Source organism: Indicator indicator, chromosome 3 (assembly GCF_027791375.1).
Source record: "Indicator indicator isolate 239-I01 chromosome 3, UM_Iind_1.1, whole genome shotgun sequence".
NCBI classification, from domain to species: domain Eukaryota; kingdom Metazoa; phylum Chordata; class Aves; order Piciformes; family Indicatoridae; genus Indicator; species Indicator indicator.
The window spans coordinates 19456693-19478780 of NC_072012.1; the positions used below are offsets into that span (position 1 = coordinate 19456693).

General features: G+C 36.3%; 1 protein-coding gene across 2 annotated transcripts in view; it reads left to right on the forward strand.

Moving 5' to 3' along the window:
• The window catches only part of SEMA3A (semaphorin 3A), a 164104-nt gene that overhangs the window by 68391 nt on the left and 73625 nt on the right, over positions 1–22088 (forward strand). For both annotated transcript variants that reach the window (XM_054399851.1, XM_054399852.1), the window contains one exon: positions 3126–3245. In XM_054399851.1, the coding sequence (XP_054255826.1) occupies positions 3126–3245 (120 nt within the window). The remainder of the gene's footprint in view (positions 1–3125; positions 3246–22088) is intronic.

Here is a 22088-nt window from a genome sequence, read left to right on the forward strand (position 1 = left end):
AGAACTTAATGGTTCCTTTATGCAGCTATAAAACACGAGGAAGCTATAAGAGCAGCCTGGAGTAGGAACTTTAAATGTTATGTAAATTTATTTGTCATAGTCAAAGGTTTATTGCTGTAGTTATTTACTTTCCCCATTGTTTAAGTAGGTTGTGTATTTCTCAGACATCTATGGTAAAAAACATGTTGTACAAGGAATTAAAGAGAGCATAAACGCAGAAGATGACTAAACTAAATCCGCTTTTGGAAATATATTATAAATCCAGAGTAACTTTACTGATATTAATGCAATTACACTATTATCAATCCTGAACACTGCAAACTAAAATATGGCTATGATAGAGTTAATTCTTCCCTCCCCCACCACAGGCTAATCTGAAATAATTCAATGAAGTTGATGAAAGAATATTTCTTAATTTGAATCCATAGAAATAAAAAAAAAGAGAAAAAAACTCACCAAAAAACCCACTCTGCCCTTAAATTAAATAGGGTTTTCCATCTCACCTTAAAAGTATTAGCTAATACCTTCTTGCTGTATATTATAGATAAGCAGCTGAACAGTGTGTAGTGAGTGCCTATAGAGTCACAGGTGGCATGTTGCTGTAAATCAGAATGACTCCTCTGAGATAAGCACAGTCTGGTTGGATTCTGTGGGTCTAGCCCATATACTCACAACATCTTGCAGAGGTATATGTCCATTTGCCGCTAACATTTTGTGTTCTTCAGGTAGGCAGTTTTTGAAAGATTTAATAGTATTGCAGTAGATCACAACAGTGTCTTTTTAAATCATGGTGCATCAAACCAGACAAGGAAAAATGCAGTCCTACTGAAACAGTGGTGTGATTAAATTTGGCCAGATACAACTCTTAAGAACAGCAAGGCTGGTGGGAGGGTTGCAAGGCATGGCATATGAGGAGTGGCTGAGGGAGCTGAGATTGCTTAGTCTGGAGAAGAGAAGGCTGAGGGAAGATCTTATTGCTCTGACAACTACCTGAAAGGAGGTTGGAGTGAGGCTGGTGTGGGTCTGTTCTCCTATGTAACCAGTGGTAGGATGAGAGGAAATGCGTTTAAATTGTGCCAGGGGAGGAGAGTGGTGAGGCATTGGAGCAGGCTGCCCAGTGAGGTGGTGGGGTTGCCATTCCTGGAACTGTTGAAGAAGTGTGTAGATGTGGCACTTCAGGATATGGTTTAGTGGTCATGGTAGCTGGGTTGTGAATGGACGCGATGATCTTAAAAGTCTTTTTCCAGCCTTAGTGATTCTATGATTCTATGAGTCTAAGTGAGAAAATTCTGAATTATTTAATTTACACAAATGATTAGTCAGTTTTAAAATATGCAGAGTTAAAGTCAGATGCTCCATCTAAAACACAGAATATCAAAATTCAAGAAAGTTTCTGTTTTGTTAAATTTTAATGCTGCATGAATTTGCAGTATTTGCCCATTTTTACTCCCGCAAACATTGAATTATTAACTCACTTTTGTGGGTTTTCCATATTTTTTTTCTATTAAAAGGGACAGAGGACAACAAGATTAAGAAAAATGTTGAAGCAGACTGTAATTTTGATGATTTATGCCAGGTATTTGCTTAGTACCACTGTGACAGTGGAAAGCACTCTGTGGATACATATAATAAACGTATGTTTATGTTTATACATGTGTGAGAGAAAGAATATGCATGCACCAGAAATTGTGTGGTTTTGTTAATAATGGTCAGAATGGGAAGGTTCAGAGAGACCTGTAGTAACATCCATCTCTGTTTCTTTCAATTTCCTGCTGGATTACCTTAACTATCTTTATGTTTTCTCTTCCGTATCAGTTGGAAAGACAAATGATCAGCTGTTAGTCAAGGATGTAGTAAGAGTCTGTATTCTTTTCTCTGGGTGCTCTTTTTAACGCATTGCATTATCTGTTATGCAAATAAAAAAGTCAGAAGAGCAATTTCAGTACAGTCCTTTGTGTTAGAGAGGGGATCATTATTTTAACTTTGCAAATTTGTTACTTTTCCTTGTTGTGGCCTGAGGCATGCCTCAAACTGCACATGCATTTTCCTGGTAAGGCCATTATTTTGAGTTTGAGAGTATCTGGTTTAATTAATGAGCAAGTTACAGAGACTGATGATGACAGTGAGATTTCTCTGAAGGTGGAAACTCAGGTAGTGTTTCCATGAGCCGTGGTTCCCTTAGAGAGGTACAGCTGGGTGCTCTACCACAAAAGTTATCAAAAATGCATAGCAAAGTTTCCTGAACTTTAAACACAAACTTTAATGGAAATGCTTTTATTTTGATGTTCCTATTTTTCTCCTATTTGAAATCCATTATTTATAATTGTGTCAGTAGACTGATTATTTCTTTTAATTATTTGATTGAAATAAAAATATTAAGTAATTGGGAAAAGGTTAAATAGTTATTAGGTGTTAATAATGACATTTGTGTTAACAGATAATGTTTGTAATAGGGACTGCTAGTGTTGCTATTAAATTTTTGATTGCAGAAAGCTAGAATTTCTCATGATGGATAATTTACTTAAGTAGAAAATGTAAAGACCAGGTCCTTCAAATCTTACATTCTAGGGGCTGTCAATAATTGCATTGAAGTTTAGCATATGTATTCATCTTTGTAAAACTGGCCCCTAGACACAGACAGTGGGAGTGAGGCAGCATTCACATTGTTAGAAATGTTCTATCAATGATTTGTTTCTAATCAAGTCTTCCATCTGGCCTGTCTTTCTTCTAATTGTTACTCAATTGAGTACAAGCAAACAGTTGGTCCATTTTTCTTCATTATTTCATTCTGACACATTTCTATAAATGGGTTTTGTCTTACAAACATGGCAATAGCATAAATTACAAAGATGAAGCATGTCTGAAACAAAAATTAGGAAACATTTTTTCTGTAGTCTTTTATTCAGAGGTGGCTGTTTTATTAAATGAGCACCAAAGATATTTAAATGAGAACCTAAATCAAGCATTCATTAAATGCTTAGCAATAAACAAGCCTATAAACAGCCTGAAATAATCGCACTTTTAAAATCTAATTCAGCCATGCGTCCCTAACACAGAAGAGCTCCCATTAGTCATAATCACTGAATTAGCTCTGTGGATAAATTTTTCCCTCCTTTTCTTTGCAGAGAGAATGTGCTAATTTCATCAAAGTGCTTAAGGCTTACAACCAAACCCACTTGTACGCTTGTGGAACAGGGGCTTTTCATCCAGTCTGCACCTATATTGAAGTTGGAAGTCATCCAGAGGTAAATTATCTCAAACCAGTATTTTTCTTTTTCTTCTTCTTAATCTTTATCGGTGTTTAGCCTTGATTTCTTCCTGACAAAATGCATTCATTATTTTCTGTGGCTTGGTGAGAAGATTTGGTAAGATCTGCTCCTGAATCAGGTGCTGATGTACTTTTTCTCTCTACCTATCATCTTTTCTTTCAGGGCTTCAATAAATACGAGTGATCCCATTCTACCCGGTCCATGAAGTTAAAAGCACTCACTGTTTTTTGGTTGGGACAGTTACCAGCTATAAGAGGGGCAGTTGAGCCTGTGTGTTTATTCTGGGGCCAGCTCTGTCTGTTAGTCTCATACCAGTCAGTACAATAACACCCAGGCAGATTTCTCCCACTTTGGAATTAAAATAGTGTCACACATTCATAAATCCCACTTCTCAGATTTGTCCTAACACACAGACAGATTTTCATATGTGACCTAGGTTTTGTTTCCTTAATTTTTAGTGAAACAATCACTTTTCCTCTCTCTTTCCTCTATTTTTTAAAATCTGAAACTTGATTTTTGCTTAGTGTTGCAGAAATCTTGCAGTAGGTTTTGTATTGTTTTGTCAGTGTTCATCATAACTAAATAGGTAAGCATGATCTTCCCTGGTGAAAAACACTATCATTCACAGAAAGCAATGTAAATCTATGCTGGTTTTCCTGGATGAAAATTCTACTAAAATGTTTCTGTGTTCCTTTGCAATATTTTTCCTCACCAGCAAAGTAAATTTTTCATTTTCCCGTTAAGTATGTAATATACATCAATTCATTTTACTTCATTTTCAGACTTGCTTACTTTTAGTATTGCTCTGTGGACTGTTTCAATATAGCAACCAGACTCTGTATGTTGTTTTCTTATTCAGCAGTCACTGGTTTATGGATATGTTTTACTGGTGATTCCATAGTCGTATTACTTGTAGCTTCTGTGATCTTTGAAGAAGAGCTCTTTCAAGTCAGACTATGGTTTTGCAATTCAGGTTTGCAGATTTCCCTGAAAATAAAGGCATCATTGTTAAATGAATGAGATGCAGTTATTTAAAAATCAAAATTTCTTCTTGTAGAAAAATTAACAGACCTTTTGAGTGTTGACTTTATAGTCTGGGAACAGTTTTTTCCCTGTAAAATTGTCTTTTGATATTTGAAACATGAGTCTTTACAATGTTCTAAACATAAGGTTTTGAAGGGATAAAGGAGCTGCAAAGTAGAAATGTTTTTTTCATATTCTTTATTCTTTATACCAGAATGCATTCTTGGCAATTAATGATTGTCTCTTGACCACACACAGTATGTCATTGCTTACTGCATTAAACAGATTCTCTGCTTCCTGAGATCCATTTGGGAATTGGTAGACGTATTAATTAACTCTAGTTCCGTAAGATGTGTGTCAATCAATTCTTGGCAATCTGCCAAGTGACTCTCTGCAGAGAGATAGCTGGTGTGAGGTCATTTACTTCTACATTTAGCTGTTTTATGACTGTACGATAAAACTAACGCACACTTTATCAAGGATTTATAGCAAGGATGATCAGAGATGAGAGGCCAGATCCACCCTTGGTTTAACATTCTGGATTTTGAAACTCATGAGTCAATGAAAGTTTTGAGTTCGACCCTGGAGCTGAAAGAGGATGTTTGTTTTACCTTCTTTTTAGCAGCCCCTAGCTATAAACAAAATCTAAATTGTTGCTTTTTGGTCATTTATGCAGTAAGTTTGTTAATCCGCCTATGGATGAATCATGCTCTTGACCCTTGATTTTGTCTTTGCAAACCAGGGAAGTCAGGAGTATGTTTATCTGAACTTCCTCGGACACTTAGGTTTTGATTTCCTTTTCATCCCTAAGCTAACGGTGAAATCATCCTCACCTGGCCTTCTAGTGGCACAAGTTGCTGTATCTTCTAGACAGTAGTAAAGGAGGGCTCACTGTCTTCTCAGCCCAGGCCTGCCCATGCAGAAAGAAAGCAGGGCAAGAAGGAGGCAGATGTACCCACCTCTTCTCAGGCTTTAACAAATATGACAGCCATCCTGGATTCTGTCCCTTGCAAAGGCAAAAATTAAATGAATAAATGAATTTATTATATTTGTCATGAAAAAATAATCTAGTCTGTGTCTGTCTCTCAGTTAAAGCCTGCGCCTTTTCTTCCGTTACTACCTAGCCAAAAATTTAAAATGTGCATCTCCTCCTGGAAATGGGGAAGAGGAGGGGGCTTGATTGACAGTAGCTATTAGAGACACCATGAATGGGTGGGGGATACAATAGTAACCCCTGTACCTCTGCACACTGCATCTGTGAGAGCCAGATGGTTTATGTTGTCATGTCAGACAGCAGCACTGAATGTGTCAAAGGGCCACTGCTTCTGTATCATGTATGGTTTATACCTCCCTAGCATACTAAAAAAGGTAAAAAGTATAAGCAAAGGCAAGCAGTTGATTTTGAGTTAAAAAATTGCCATCTGAAACATTTCCTGAAGATTCATTTTCTGACACAACACTTGTGGAAAATTAACTGACTTCACCATCTGCTTATTTATTTTTCAAGCACTTAGAGAGGTAAATGTGAACTGATTAGGGGAACAGTCAGGGAATGTACCTACTGTTTAATAAGATTACTTGTTTATATGAGCTCTGAATATAACCCACCTGCCTGAGTCCAATGGAGGAGTGAAAATTGCTGTGTGCCAAACTGAAGAGGTTGGAGAAGAGAAATTTAAAAGAGTGGCAAGTGATGCACCGAAAGCAGTTGGAATAGGCTTCAGGATGCTGGAATATAGTTCCATTTTTGTAACTGGGGAAAGGAAATAAATCACTTTGCATGACAGTCAAAGTAATGGAAATATGAATTGTTATATCTGTTGAGTAGCTCTTCAATATGAAGCAGCATATTGCAGCCCCATTCCATACTTGAAGAAAACCATTTCTAGTGATGAAACTAGGCAGGTCTAGTTGAATTGATGAAGTACAGTATCAGAAATAATAATAAAAAGGTAAAAGGATATGAAAAGCATGCTGTGCATCTGATTAAAAGTGATACACACAAATGTTTACAACCTAGTATGTTGCGAATTACACCGCAGTCTAAGGAGTAAAGCAGGCTAATCTTCACTTAAATCCATTCCAGATGTGGAAGTGTATAACCACGGTATTTAGGGAGAAGAACAAAGTTAATATTTGAACAGATTTAAGCACACAAGCCATGAGTAAGCATGAAAGAACAAATTTAGAGAGAACATAGTAAGTGTATACACAGAAAATACCTGAGAAGAGGCTACTTTAAATCTTGAGATCATCCATTGGGGAGGCTATGTATTTGCACTTTCACTGAATAGTGCAAACTGGATGCTATACAGGTTTTTGTATTGTGTGAGCCTGAGTTTAGGTAAAATAGCACAACAGGGACACCTACACAACTTAAGGGATCCAAGATTAGGCAACAGCTGGCATTTACTCCACATGACGTGGTAAAATACAAGAAGCCGGTTACCAAACAAAACAAGAAAGTAATTAGTAAAGCTATGTTTGGCTCCCACTGAATTCTGAGGAAACAGGTTTGGATGTGTAGGAATGTACATAATGGCTGCAGAATTACACAAGTCAAATCTGTGCTTGAAAGGAAGAAATCCAACTGCAGGGAGACACAGAAGTGCATTAAACCCACTGGAAAATCACAACAGGATGCAGAATGCACCTGCCTGTATATGCCTGAGCAGGGGGAAGCAGCTCTGCTCCCTTTTCCCAGGGGTCCCTTTGGGGTAGTTTGTGTGACCCAGCAGGGAACAGTCCTGTTCAGGAAAGAACAGGATTTCCCATTTACTAAACCCCTACATACAGGTGGAGGTGTAGAGAATGCCCTATTTTTGACACTTAGACAGGCATTGCAGGAGCTGTGCAAAATTGTTTGCCAGATCCTCAGCAGGAATACATCAGGGTTTCTCCAAGAGAGGCAAATCAATAGACACTGTCTGAAGAACTAACCCGGCTTCTTTTATTGCCACCTAACCCCAAATTTCTTGTCATTGTCCAACAGATTAAAACTCCTTTTTAACTAGAGGAACTAAAAAGATCTGGGATCACTTTGCTTGCAGGTTATTTCTCATTCTTAATCAATAAAGAAGCTCTAAATTTAGATCAGATTTATGATGTACATAAAACATTTGGTTATTGCATATGAAGTTCTATAGTGCTACCACCTGTAACATATTTACTTTTTCCGGACTCTGTGTATTTTAAAAATCTTTGGTTCAGCTCATAAAGTTTTGCTGAATTATACTTTCCACATTTTTGAGTTTGGTGTTTTCTTCCCCCCCCCCCCCTTTTTTTTTTTGTCCCTTCTGTACTTCACATTAGAAGACGTCTAGAGTGCATTTTCTAAGTAATGGAGACCCTGTTCTGATACATTTATGCATCTGTCTTTTTTGTCTGTTCATATATATGTCTGTATATATTATATATGTACATAGTGATGGAAGAGCAGGTCTTTTTCCTAAAAGAAGAACTTTGAAGGCATACATTACTTGAAGGACCAGTGCTACTGCTGGTAGAAAACATGTTGTGTTTCATTATCTAATATAAAATTTGGGGTGAAGCGTTGACTTCAGTAGTAGCAGATGTGGCATAAATTGGCCTAACTTCATTGAAGACAGCAGAGCTGTGTCAGTTTACATCAGTTAGGACTCTGACCTGTGGTTTTTAAGTGAAACGTTTGAGCAAATGATTTTTTAAGTTAAGAACCACTTCAGGCTAATTTGCTTTCCATCTAACTAGATATACCTTTTTATGGCATTTATATGCTTACCAAATACGTAGACAAAATATGAAGGAAAAAGATAGTGTTAAAGGATGATCCTAATTTCTTCTATCAGTGAGCGATAGAATTATTATTTGTGACATACTAGTTCTAAGCATCACAGTAATCACAGAGAAATTTCAATAAAAGATCTAATTTACAGACTGTAACTGTCTGTATTAGTTCAGAGATGTTTTTACCCTTTAAACCACTAGATATCCTGTTACTGTAGTACATAAAAATAAAACTGAAGAACCAGATCCCTAGCTTATGTACAGTGTAAATAACTTTTAGAGCACCTCTTTCAATTGCCTGGGTGGTTTTGCCATGGGGAAAAAAAAGGTCTTGAAACTTTAAAGGCTGATAGGATTCACAGATTCACCTTGTTTCATAAAACAAACAAAACAAACCAAAAAACAACAGGTACTGGACTTTTTAGATAGGCCACTGTGTGTGGAGGTAACATGTTAGGTGTCAGTGTTAGGTTCATATGTGTCCAGGCATCTCACAGGGTCAGCGGCCAAAATCTCAAAATAAAGGTGCCTGATTCCTCTGGAGGCTACTGAGTCTGCAAACCATCACTTCTTTCCTCCACATGACATCAATTTCCAGTCCCTTAGGCTACCCTGTGTGAAAACTCCTTGCATAAAATCAGGCTTTTTCACACATATACAATTTACCTCCGATTGTTTAAAAGGATAAACCTCGGCATAGCTATAACCTTCCTAGTATTTTGGAAGGATGTATTTTATATACAGTTACCAGTAGCTATATATAGCATGTAATTTATTTTTTTGTCCAAGCCATAATTCACTGTGACATTTGTTGGGAAGGGATATACTACGGGAACTTTCCAATGACCCAGAGACAATATTTACAAGAGAAGTACAGGGAAGGGACAGAGACTATGACAGCCTTTCCTCATAAGACAACCTAAGTAAGCCAGTTCTTCTGGTAAAGTCTGACAAGTATTTCTGTAAGGAAATTAAGATAAAGTTGTTTAGAAGCTCTACACATTTTTCAAGCACCATCATATAGAAGTGTGTTTCCTACAGGCTGAGTGGTATGCCCAAATGGCACATCTTGTTGTGTGGCATTACCTTGTGATAAAGAATTAGACGGTCACAATAAAGATGTTACATGATTCCTATTTAAAAGGTGTTTTGAAACAAACAAAAAACCTTAAAGCCCTTTATAAACAAATATCAAACAGGTTCAGGGTTATATACGACTATTTATGAAGGCCTATCTTTGAATACACTGCAGATCTCCTTTGACTTTAGCTGTATTTTGAACATTGTTTGCTAAAAGAGAAGTTAAACCAGGAAAACTCAGATTTTCCAAAATGTCATCATGTATATCCCCAAGCAAAACATAATTCCAATAAAAATTTATTTCTAGGGTAGATGCTTTAAAGTAAGATGATTAGGCTTTATGCAATAATTTAGTTGTTGGAATAGTTTAATGTATGGGGTAAACTTCCTTCAGCTGACTAGCACACACAGCAGCAATGGCTGACATCTTACCTAACCCACACTGTTGGGAAAGTCTTAACAGCTGCTACAGATATTTCATCCTTGGCAAAGTGAGGTACTGAGGACAAAAATTTTGAAAGATATTTTTCTCCCAAATACCTATTTTTCAACAAGATAAGGACTGATTTTCAAAATAAAATTACAATGCATGCTAAAATGTGATGTAAATCACACAGTTAAAAATATAATAATTTTAATTTGCTGCTGAAGTTCATTATCCTAATGTATTCAATTAAGATACGTCTTTATGAGAGGTGAATATTTGACAACTCACTCATCCATTTGATTTTCCATTTACCAATGTAAAGCTATATTTGTTAGAATAGGACTGTTTCAAATAGGATTTGGCTCAGCATCTTAAATTTGGATGCAGTACAAATAACATTTTTGAAGGAAAGTGTTTAGCAAAGGGGTCATTCTTTAATGATTAACAGGAAATGTGAACATTGTAGGTTTTCAGCTGTTGTTTAGTGCATTCAGGCCTGCCCTTGCATATTTCATAATTACACCTAAGCAATCTGAAATCTGTTTATATCTAAAGTGACAGAAAGAAAGTGACAGAAAGAGGTTCACTCTGAGATTTTCAAGCTGAACATTTACATACAGGAAATGAAATCAAGCTTTAAACTATTACAAAGTCAAAACAGTGGTTGGCTATTTTATTTCTTCACCTTTGTTTCTCAGTTTACATTCTTCAATGGTTTAGGGAAAATGGAAGCTTGGTTCTTTGGTAAGTCATATAGAAGAGAAGTGTAAGATATAAGAAGCAGAACAAAGACATGGAATTTACAACCATAAAGTCCATTTGCTGCACAACAGAAACTTCTAATGAAACCCCTGATACTATTCAAATCTGATCAGTCCAGCAAGTAACTTTTGTTTAGGCCTTGATAAACATATACAAATTGCTATGGGAGACCTCCTAGATTATTTTTAAGTTAAGAAAAAAAAAAAACAACAACGCCAAAACCATATTACTTTAATATTACTTTATATCTGTGTTTCAAAGAAGTGTAAATGGAAGTCACTCCACAGGTCATGTTCTTTGGTTTTAATTGAAAAATTCCTTGAGATGACAGAGAACTAGTAAGAATATGGTCTGTAGGAACACAGATGTTTCTGTGGATCCACCCTGGTCACTAGAGGCACACAATGACACAAAATGAAGCTTGATAGTTGCAAGATCCAGCACATTCTCTGCCACTGCTGAAAAAACCCATGCAAATTGCTAACACAGATTTTTTTTTTTAATTTTCTTATTGCAAAAAGAGTCCAGCATGAATGATAGTGTCAAATTTGAACCTCCTGCCTCCTAATGAGAGGAATCTGTGTGCTAACATACTTCCACTGAGATAACTGAGAAGACCATTGTTCCTTCACTGTACATGGTTTTCGCCTTCTGTGGCTGAGAAATGCTGGTTGATTACAGTAGAGAACTGTATACAGTGTGCCACAGCTGAATGACTTCCATGAATAAGAAACTAAAGCCAGTCGACATATTCATTAGGTTCAAAGAAATGAGTCTCAGAACTGTGGGAAAACTTTTGTTTATGCTACTGGAGGGGAGGAAAAAAAAAAGACTGAGATAGAAAGAGACCTCCATGGAAGCAAATTTGCAGAGTGGAGCATGCACATGTGTACATGCAGAATGTTGAGTGGATTTTCATTTACACCACATGCTATGTCTTGCTTTGTGAGTCCATATCTTAATACCATTGTTAACTTTGAATAAGATCAGAAAATGAGTGATTCAAGTTAAGAACACTTTTAGGATCTGGGTTTACTTTGACTTTTTAAAATGTGATATGTTTTCTTCCTAATAGTAACTGTCTTTAGTGGAGTTTTCTGTGACATATACTGACATATCTAAGACTGAGGTACACTCTTTTATTTGTATGGTCAGACAAAACCCGTTAATTGCTATCATTGTTCGAGTGATGACTGAGTTCTGTGACTGCTGTAAGAAAATTAATTTTAGCAATGGCTACCAAAGGACCTGAAAATACTCCCAACTGTTTGCATTTGGATACTCATTATTTCTCCTATCAATTAAAGGATTTTATGATTAATTATTTATGTCCGCAATGTAAATATTCCCACTGGCACATGATTACCTTACTTTACCATGAAATGATACAGTTTCCCTAATTCATCACAGACTTAGACTATGCTTTTGAGAGCATATTGGTGATCATATAAAAATGGTGATACAATTTATTACGAATATTATGTTCATTTATCAGCAAAGCTCATCATGTTTTGTGTGGCACAGAAGTTCAGCATTTACCTCATGTTAGAGTAACAGCTGAAAACATTAGCCCAACTTCACAGTCATGCAACATATGCAAAGTTTCATCCACACACCTCCTGAAACAAAAGACAAGTATGGCTGAATCCTTTGATCTCTCAACCGGCAAGGAGGAGAAAAAAAATAAAATAACAAACCCACATCTGTTGGGAAACAAATGTAATAAAAACAGTGGAAAACCAGCCTATAGCATAGACTGACTTAATTGAGGAAATGACTTATAAATAGAATTAAATCTTGATTTAGAGGTGCAGGAGGAAGCAAAACTGAAAGAAGGAATTACTGAGCTCAGATGTGGGTAGATCAGCATCAAAACAACATTATTCTTTGTGAGGTGCATGTCACAAGGCTCCATTTGACAGGCACTGACCTCATGAAGAAGAATCACATTTTAAGTGTGATTTCTGCTGCTGAAGGAAGTGACTGTATTGTGTTTGTAGCTCAGTACAAACATCTTGTCAAACAGTCTTTAAACAACCAAGTTCACAACAGAGTAGGCTTTAGCTGTGGATGATGCTCCACATACAGGCCATAGTTCTATGAAATGCAGAACTGCAAACTAACCAGATACAGTAAATACTCAGACATGAGGACCTAACCAAGAGGTTATTGCCATTAACTAACTCCACTGGCCTTTGTCTAAACTTTTACGAGAGCTCATGTGTTGTGAAGTGCCTTTTAGGCCTGAGTTTTAAAGGCCATAGGATATGTTTAACTCTGGGAAGTTACAAGAGAGTCTGAAAACACTGCCTCTTTCCATGCTTTCAGACCAACATAATATTTATAGTTTCTGCATGTTCATGTTGTGTGAGCTTAATGGTACGCCAGCATGGTGACTGGCTTGTGGTTAGTCCCACGAAGGGGCCCAGGGAGGCTATCTATAGCCATAGTGCAGGCTGCTCAGCAACGATGGAGAGGCTCATGCCTGAGTTCTTCCTCGAAATCTCCTCCTGATGTTGCTTCTGGCCATAAGAGTCTTGCACATTCAGAATTCCCAGAAAAGGGGTGTTTCCCAAAAGGAAAGATGAGAACACTCCTGGATTTAAAGCAATCTTTCAAACAGATTCAGGAAAGAAAAAAGTCACTTAACACAATGGGAGGCCTCTTTGGTGTGCTTCCAGGATCCTTATGCATCTCTTTCTTTCATCAGCAGCTGCATTTGGCATGACAAAAACGGCTTCTCTGCAATGATTAAATCTTATTTCTCCTTTGATAAAAAGCAGAGCAACTTGCAGGTGAAGCTACTATTTCTGTGAGTAAACAGCAATAAATAGGTATGTCCAGTCGTTGCCTGGTGGAACAGGAAATAATTGTTCTTCTCCTGACCATCCCTGTTTTTATGTGCAGACTCATATTTATGTGGAAAAGCTTTTATAATACTTTCCAGATGCCTCCTTGCCTTTACAAGATTTTGAAAATTAGTTTCTTCTCTGTTCAGTGTTATACAGTGTCTCAAATTTGTTACTAAGTGTGTTCAAACCATAAAATTCCACTGTTCCATAGTTCAATAAGAAAATAATGCTAAATATTGATGTTTTAATTAGTAATTAGTAATTTGTTTCCTAAAGAGAGTTTAATGAACCATCTAGCAAAGTGATTAAGAATTAATCCTATATATAACATACACACAGTGAAGATGGCTGCAAGAGGGAAGAATCTCTACAAAACAAGAACAAATAGAGTTTAAATACTTTGTCACTTTCTAACTTTGCTAAATACCTTTACAAATGATAAAGAAAATGTTTTTGTTCATCAGTCTGCTACTAGTCATCTTTTTGCATCACGTTTTGCTGCCATAAAATGAAACAGAAATGTTAACAGTCAGAAGTCTGACAGGAAAGAAAATCCTTCAGCTTTCTTTAAACAGTATTTTTTTTAATGTGAATGAGACCCAGTGTAGCAATGTATACTTGATTGCTACAATTGAACCTGTCAACAGAAATAAAATCTAGTTTTAGGAATGGGTTACAGTTTAGACCAAGATTATATTTTATGCACAGAAGGAAGATGGGACTGGCCATAAAATTATTTAAAATATCAGCCATGAGAGCAGTCCATAGGCATAAATAATTATCTTTTTTATATGTTAGTCTGAATATCTTTTGCCATGAAGAGTTAATCATTTGCTGCTGAAAGTCTGTGGAAGATTAAGAATAGTAATGAAACAGGCAGTGTTTTAAATATTTGTGCTTGTCCCATATGCCAACTGCTTGTGTGATGCTGGAAATCAGACTAAGTGATCACAGCAGCTCTTTCTGTCCTCAAAATCTAAGAATAAAACCACTTGAAGTCAGTTGGGAAAAAATTTACTCTTCCATTCATTCTCAGCTCTTGCTTACATAGTTTGTAACAACTTGCTTTCTGTTTGTGACACTCAGTAAGTCTGTTTGGAAATGTGCTGGCTCCTCTGAGCTCTAGTATAAATCGTAGAGAATCTCTGTATCTTCCCTCAAATACCATTCCTGTGAGAGAAAGGTACTGTGCCCTTCTGTTTCTTTCTTCACCTCTCCCTCGTTTATGTAAGACAAACAATTTAGTGACTATGACCTGACTCTGCCTCTGACTTGTTCATGCCTCTGTGGACTTTGATTAAATTAGTTATTTCCTAAATAACACATTTCATAGGAAAAGAGTGAGTAACTTTCCACCATTACTTGGGAATCCAAGGAAAGGAAAGCTAATACCTGTTTTTTATTTTCTCTTGAACTTCTGTATTATTTGCTACAGAGAATTCACATACAGTTATTTTTATTTATTCACAGAAGAAAACTTTGTTTTTAAAAATGTGGTTATTCTTTAGCTCACTGAGTCAGGAAAGAATATGAGAAACACACTGGATGAAAACCCAATTACCACTGGAAAACTAAGATAAAAAGATATTATGCAGAATGGATATTGCATCCTGATGAATTCATGCCTATTAGAATTGGTGGTGACTTGCTATGTCATCTAATCTATTCTAATTTGTGTACATTTGCAGTCGTGCTCAAGCCTGGACTGTCTTCTCACCTGTAGTGATACAAATCACAACTAGGGACTCTTGTAGTGCAGCATTAATTTGCATTTTAATTCTTTCATATTCAACTAATGCACAGCTAATCATAATTCTGTACATTGTCCATCTCTAAACAATTATTTTCCTATTTAGTGTATATATCAAGTTATTCCAGAAGAGCTGTCAGATAACTTTTCATTTCTTTACTGTTTAGTTAAGAACTGCAACCTGATTTATGAAAATCTATGGATTCCTCTGACTTGCAACATGGTCACACACAGGCAGATATGTTAATAAAATATTCCCAAGTACATAATCAGATGAAATATGATCCATAATGAATCTTGCTTAGGAGTGCTAATAACTACCTTTAGGTTAAAGTGCTCAGATGTCACAGGATAACAATATCTGTCTTAGACGTGTACCATTACAGCAAGGTAATTAAAGGTTACTTAGCTGTTAAATGGTTACCTTGGAGGAATCCTTCAGTGATGTGTCTTTAAACATGCCTTCACAATGAAATTAATTAAGCAAATTAAACATCAGCCTTGTAGTAATCTATTTTATGTGCAGAATATCTGATACACAAATGTATAGTATGATGGGTGACAGAAAGCTGAGGACTTGATGATATGCCCATTTGTTTTTAAACAAAAAACAATCTTGGTTGCTCTTATATGTAAAATAATGCTTATGCTATTGAGTTAAACAGAACAGTGACAAAATTGCTGGAGAGGAATGGAATGCCAAAATGATCATGGTCACATTCCGTATGCTACTTAAGTGCAAAGCTCAAGTAGCATCACCCTGGATGAGAGAAATATTAAAATTCACTTGATCCTTTTCACACTGCTGTGTTGCATGGACTAAAAGCCTGGTAATGAGTGACTAAAGTTTTGCTACAGCTCAGCCTTACTCATTAAAAGGAAACTTTCAGGGAATACTAGCTTGCCGCCTTCTGTATTTAATACAAACCACAGCAGGAAAATTGAGCAAGCAGCTTAATCTGAATATAAACATTTCTCATCACCCACTCAAGTGGGAATATGATATGGACAACACCAGTGAGAGTGGAGCACTACAGAAAGAAGGGATTTCCACCCCACTCCCACCCCCAATAATTTCCATGTATTGAGATCTTCTTTCATCTATTTTGACTTAAAAATTAGTTTCATTGCATTATGCCAACTGGCAGTGACAAATGCATGGTTTATTCTGCTTTTTTCTCTGTTTAAAGAGAAAAAAATCTACTAGATAAATAGATTACTCATCTGAGACCTTTTCATATGTAAGTAAGAAGGTGTAAAGTTCAGATCTCTGCTGTCCCCCTGAAACACTGTCCTTGCTCCAGGCGATGGTATTATTCACATACCTTAAGTTTACCCTTATTTAAATGTTTTGCCTGATCTTTTGACAAAACACAAATTAAAAAAGAAAGAAAATTTGTCTCATGCTGCAGAACACAGCTAGGAAAGTATTTGCGATAGAAACAGAAAGATGAAGAATGGTTGATAGAATTCTGACTTGTTTTCATGCTATAATATCTGTTTTTATGCCAGTAAGATAATTAGCAGTGGTGACATCATCTTATCGGTGATATGCAAAGCTGCTGCACATTTTGGTTGAGGATGACACTAGTGTTATGGGTAATCTTCTCCAGTCCTTAGGCTTCTGCCGAGGCCAAGTGGTTTGGCCTTAATTGATTTTCCTCTCTACAATTTAGCTTGCTTGAAAGATGAAGCTTCAATCAGTGTCATGAAAGAACGATCCCATGTCTTGGGGCCACAAAAATCCCCAGACAAGTTAAATGCAGTGATGGAGCTATCTGTCCACTGAATCATCTTAAGATGTCCTTCAAGGACCTGCTAAGGGTTGATCCTATCCAAAAATATAACATGTAGGTGTGAATAAAAAGGAAAAAAAAAAAGTCTTAATGCAAGGATTGTCAAAGAATGAATCAGTATTTAGTGCTGCAGCTTCTCAGATAACGTAGATTTTTACTTCCTGAACACAGTAAAAGCATGTGTACTGATTCCACACTGATGCCTAATTCCACACCTGGAAACAGCTTTCGAAGGAAGATTAGAAAAAAAAACCCAAAACACAGTCTAAGAGTAGAAGGCTCTCTTCCGATGAGCTCTTTCACCCTGAGGCATGATTCATATTTTAATCATGAATTGATAAAATTGTAGTCAGAAAACAAATGGCATTGATTACTTTTTCAAAGCAGTAACACCAATCATTTCATCCTATGCATCCATGTTGTTTGAAGTATAGAACCAACATAAAACCTGGAAGAGTTTTGCCATTTGTATAAATCAGCATTACTGTCTGTAGCTAACATTTATTTACAAGCTTGCAAAGGGTTTCATAAGGGATATGAGTGCACCTACAATACAAACCATGTGTCAAACACCAGAAAACTGCAGAGCAATAGCATTGTTTTTTCCCTTTTCTTGGTCCAAGTTTAATTTTCTGTTTGGCTAAGCATCAGTGATCGTGAAGGTGGTATATCAACAATAAGCATGGTGGCATATTCAATTTAATTATAGTTGGTTTAAGCCCTTAACTTAATTTACTTTTTCGGAATAACAATTTATTTTATTCTGTTTTTAAAAAAATCTTTCCATTTATGCATTTCATTAACTTTTGCTATAATAAACAGGGATAATGGTTTCATTACTCAAGTGTGGGAGTAATGAAGGAGAAAGTCTTTATCAGCTTACTCTGCTATACCTGGGCTCTTTTCATGGAATACTTATTGAAGACCAAAACCCTTGGAAGTCATTAGAGCTTAGCTTAGATCATGAATTTCAGTTCCTAGCTAAAAAGCTCTGAAACTCATACCAAATTTAGGACATGGAAAGATAGGGCATTGTTTAACATGGAACAAGGCCACAAAGGTTCTTCCAACAGGCAGTTATAATAATAAATGATTCAGCCACGAGTACAAGATTTATGTATTCTCTTAAAGTTTGGTGAGGATAAATAGAACAGTAATGGGGAAAGTTGACTTTGTTTAACCTCAGTCAAGAAGGGGAGCCAAAAAAGGAAAGTTTGGACAAGGCAGTGGAAGTTTTGATGGTGGAAGAGTTCTCTGCGTGTCTTAAGCCATAAGCAAATTTGTGACTGTCTCTCTAAATCAGTGCAAATCCCTGCACCAGCGTTCTCATTTCAGTTAAAGCAGTATTTCAGGTCTGTTTTTAGCTGCCTGAAAGTATCTGAAGATAAGTTGCTCTTGAACTGAGCTCCCTGTGTCGACACAGTGTGCACGTGTTTACTGAAACCACATTACATTCAAACACGATGATACAAATCTGCAGATTAGTGCATGCACTGAAAAGGCTGTTTAGCCTTTCAAAGGATTTTGCAGGAAAGCAAGCTGGAATGCAAGCCCTTTCTGCTTGCCACTTGGAGATTGGTGAATTTGGCTTTTATTTGTTTGTACAAATGTGTTTTCATGCAGACATTGTAAAGGCATGACCCCTGTAAAACGGATTACCTTGAAGGGAGATAGTAAGACTGGTGTAAAGGATGTTTAATACAAAAATGCTAAGTTTCTCTTCACAAAGATTATAGCACAATATTTTTTTTAACTCAAAGTACTTCCCTGACATTATAAAAACAGTCACATATCAGAACCACAAAAATAAAAGTCTTAAAGAGAGGGCTAAAAGAAAATAAAGGAAAATATCTGTTGTGTTGTAGAAGGATGATATAGAATTCCTTAAAAATGTCATTTATTTTAGCTGATACTGCTGCAAGTAGTTTAGATACTTAATGACTTAGATATTATTTTTACAATCACTATATTTCATGGGGCATTAAAAATAATAAATAACAAAATACTTTAAAACAGATAATGGAAGACAGTAAGAAAAGCTGAAGATTTCAAAAAGCCTTACATCTTACTCATCTGAAGCAATGACTTGCTCTCACAAGCCACATTAGCCATTGGAGTAAGAGGGATCAAATCCTGGTCTAAAATGATTTCTTTGTTGGAAAAAAAAATGAAAAGGAGTGATTTTTTCAGCTTACACCTACAACACCATTCTTATTTGTTTGAGTTGTAAACAATATGGTCAGAAACAAATCCAGACTTAATCCTGATGCACTGTAATCACCAGGTACTTGTTTTCTGCAGAGATAGGACTAGACTTTGTATACTAATCTGTCAAATTTGATTAATTATCCATGCATTAATTACCTATGCATTTAAGTGTACATTAAAATGCTTTCATGAAAAGCAGTCTCAGAACCTCATTCAGAAAGAACTTAAGCAATTTGTGCCTGAAAGGGAAGATTACTCATGTATATAAAGCAAAACCAAATCTGAAGTCTTTCTATGTTGACATACTTCAAAAGGACAAAATTCTTTTCAGTTTCATGGGCTCTTCATAGGCAGCAGTATAACCAGGACACTCTGAAGGGGAAGGGGAAAGAGATTTGGAGTTTCTTATAGTGCCAGGAATCACTGAGTTGTGAAATGAAGGACAAAAAGACAGTGAGAAAGATGAATTCAGATTTCCATTGAAGATAGTATATAAAATCCCCATGTTAAAAATTGTGTAAATAACTAAAAGCTAACGTGATGGCAAGGTAAAGGTGGTAGAAAGGTAGGAGTGCACCAGAAAGTGAAAAGAATCTGGACACTGCAAGATAGAGCAGGTCTGGTCTGTTTTACATCCTGTTATTGCCACTCCATTTTCTGTTTACTGCTTACACTTACTAATTTTCTACCAGGAATCTTCTACTGACCTTTAACTGCTCTATGTAGGTATTGTATCCTCATCGTAGTACAATTTGTAATAAAGGACTTTTAAAATTCTTATATTAGTTAAGAAGGTGCAGAATTTAAAACCTGTGACCAAAATTTAATGTTAAGGGCCTAAAATAAACGGTATTTGAGATAGAAAGGATTTTAATATGAAGAGAAAAACTCCAGACAGCAGGAAAATAATGCTAAACCATGCTATCTGAGACATTTCACAAAAAGAAGAGGAAATGTGTGACATACGGTATCAAGTGAGGCACTTGAAGTTGAATCTAGATACGTCAAAAAAGACAGCTGTAAGGTTTGCATGATTATAAAAAGAAAGGAAGGATATTATGATACATTAAGAAACAGAGGAGTTATGAAACCAGAGGTGGACTTGTTAGATGTTTGTTTGTTTTTCTTATCCAGTGGCTTCTGATGTTTTTATTCAATTTATCTTCAAATTCAACCTCCACCTCTATCTTCCGTTCTGTTTCTCCCAGTGACATCAGTGCTGGTTATTAACACAAAAACTGGGTGGATCTTTGAACCTTGAAATCAAATCAAACAATTTAGGGAAAGAGATAACTACATATCAGCTCTTCTTCCCTGCAATATGTTTAAACAGATTAGATTATTTTTTAAAGTGTTGGATGTGATGCGAACATTTGAGGATAATATTGTCACTTTATATGAGTCATAAAAGTCAATTAAAAAAACCCCAAACTTATCTCTCTCAGATTTTTAGAGGTATGCATTATCTGATCTTTAGTCTAAGTGACCTATTTTAATTTCTGTTTATATGTTTTGTGTTTTTTTAGATGATTAATATTAAGTTGCTTTAGAGGTGGAAATCTGTAAGTGGGATGTGGGCTGTGGGTTTTGTGGTGTGCAGGGGTTTTTGTGGTTGTCTTGTGTTGTTTTTTTTTTTTTGGGGGGGGTATGTTTTGTTTTGTTTTGTTTTTTGGTGTGTGTGTTGGTGTTTTTCCCCGCTTCCACGGCTAGTTCTTGTAAAACTTGAGCGAATAAAAAACAAGTGGCTATTTGCATATGGCAATTTGTCTATGCATTGAAAACCCAGCAGAGATATTCCTTGAGAATCACAGGGAGACTAAAGGCTAACTGTGCACAAAAGCTGATGCTCTCTCTCCATCACAAGTGATCCTTACCAATTTTAGTTGGCACATTGTGCATAGTTTTGCATGTGCTGAGTAAACTCAGTTGCCATTAGCTTTACGAGGACTTGAGGCAGGACTTTTGTTTATGGCACTGGACAAGGCTCAGGAACCAGAGCATTAGCTTTTTGCTTTGGCATAGATTTCCTGGCTAAATTACCTAATTTCTCTCTGCCTCATTTCATAAGAACAGTCAAATCTGTTCAGACCAAAGGCTCATTTAACCCAGTATCTCAGTTCTCACAACAACCCATAATGGATGCCAGTGGAAGAGAATAAGAAGGCAAGCATGCAGCAATGCTTAGCCATATAGTTAGTCTCCCAGGCTCCAGCACTGGTTGTTCAGGGATTTCCTGAGCCAGGAGTGGAATCTCTGTGTTTAATGCTTTTCAGTGACTTGGTTTAGATTAATTAGTACTGGCATTTCTTGAGCTCATACATCTTTTAAGTATCCACAACATCCCATGCCCTACAAATTGTGACATGCAAGGAACATCCCTTTATTTTGTTTTAAACATTCTACCTGCCAGTTCCTTATTCAAGAACAAACTGAGAACAGTCTTGTTTTCTTCATATCTCTTCCAGTGTGCTGTATGCTTTTTAATTTAGAGGACTGTAACTTCATGCATTACTGAAAATGCAGGAGTGCCATGTACTTATATAGAAACATCAAGATGCTGCTTGGTCTTTGTTTCTTTCCTTGTATCTCCTAACATTCAATTTGCACTTTTTAACTGTTACTGGGCATAGGCTTCATTCATAAAAAAATATAAAAATATTAAAAAAAAATCTGATTTAAAAATTTTGTTCTTGATCTATGAAATGAGGTACTGTACTAGTGTTTGCAAAATTACTTTCTATGGAAAGATAGTGAAGAAGATGATGAACATTGCTTTAAAGAAATCTCCAGAAAGTCCTTGAAGCAAATATCCAAGTTGTTCTGGCTTATTCTAGCTGGCTTCAATAAGTAATATGAGATTTTATGTCTAATATTCACAAATAAAACATTTTCAGTCAGAAATGTAGGGTTTTTTGAGGCCTTAATTCAGAGGCTAGTGAAAGAAACTTAATGTGCTTTGAGCAGATGCTCAGTCAATGATAAGAGATTAAAATGCCAGTCCTATAATTTGACTTCTCCACTGCCACTAACTCCTTCCAAAACAGGAAGACGCCTGGGCTATTATATTTCAGATTCCACTTGAATGTGCTAAATTTAATGCTTGCATACAAAAAAACTCCCAAACCAAACCAACCAACCAACCAAAAATGGAAAGGA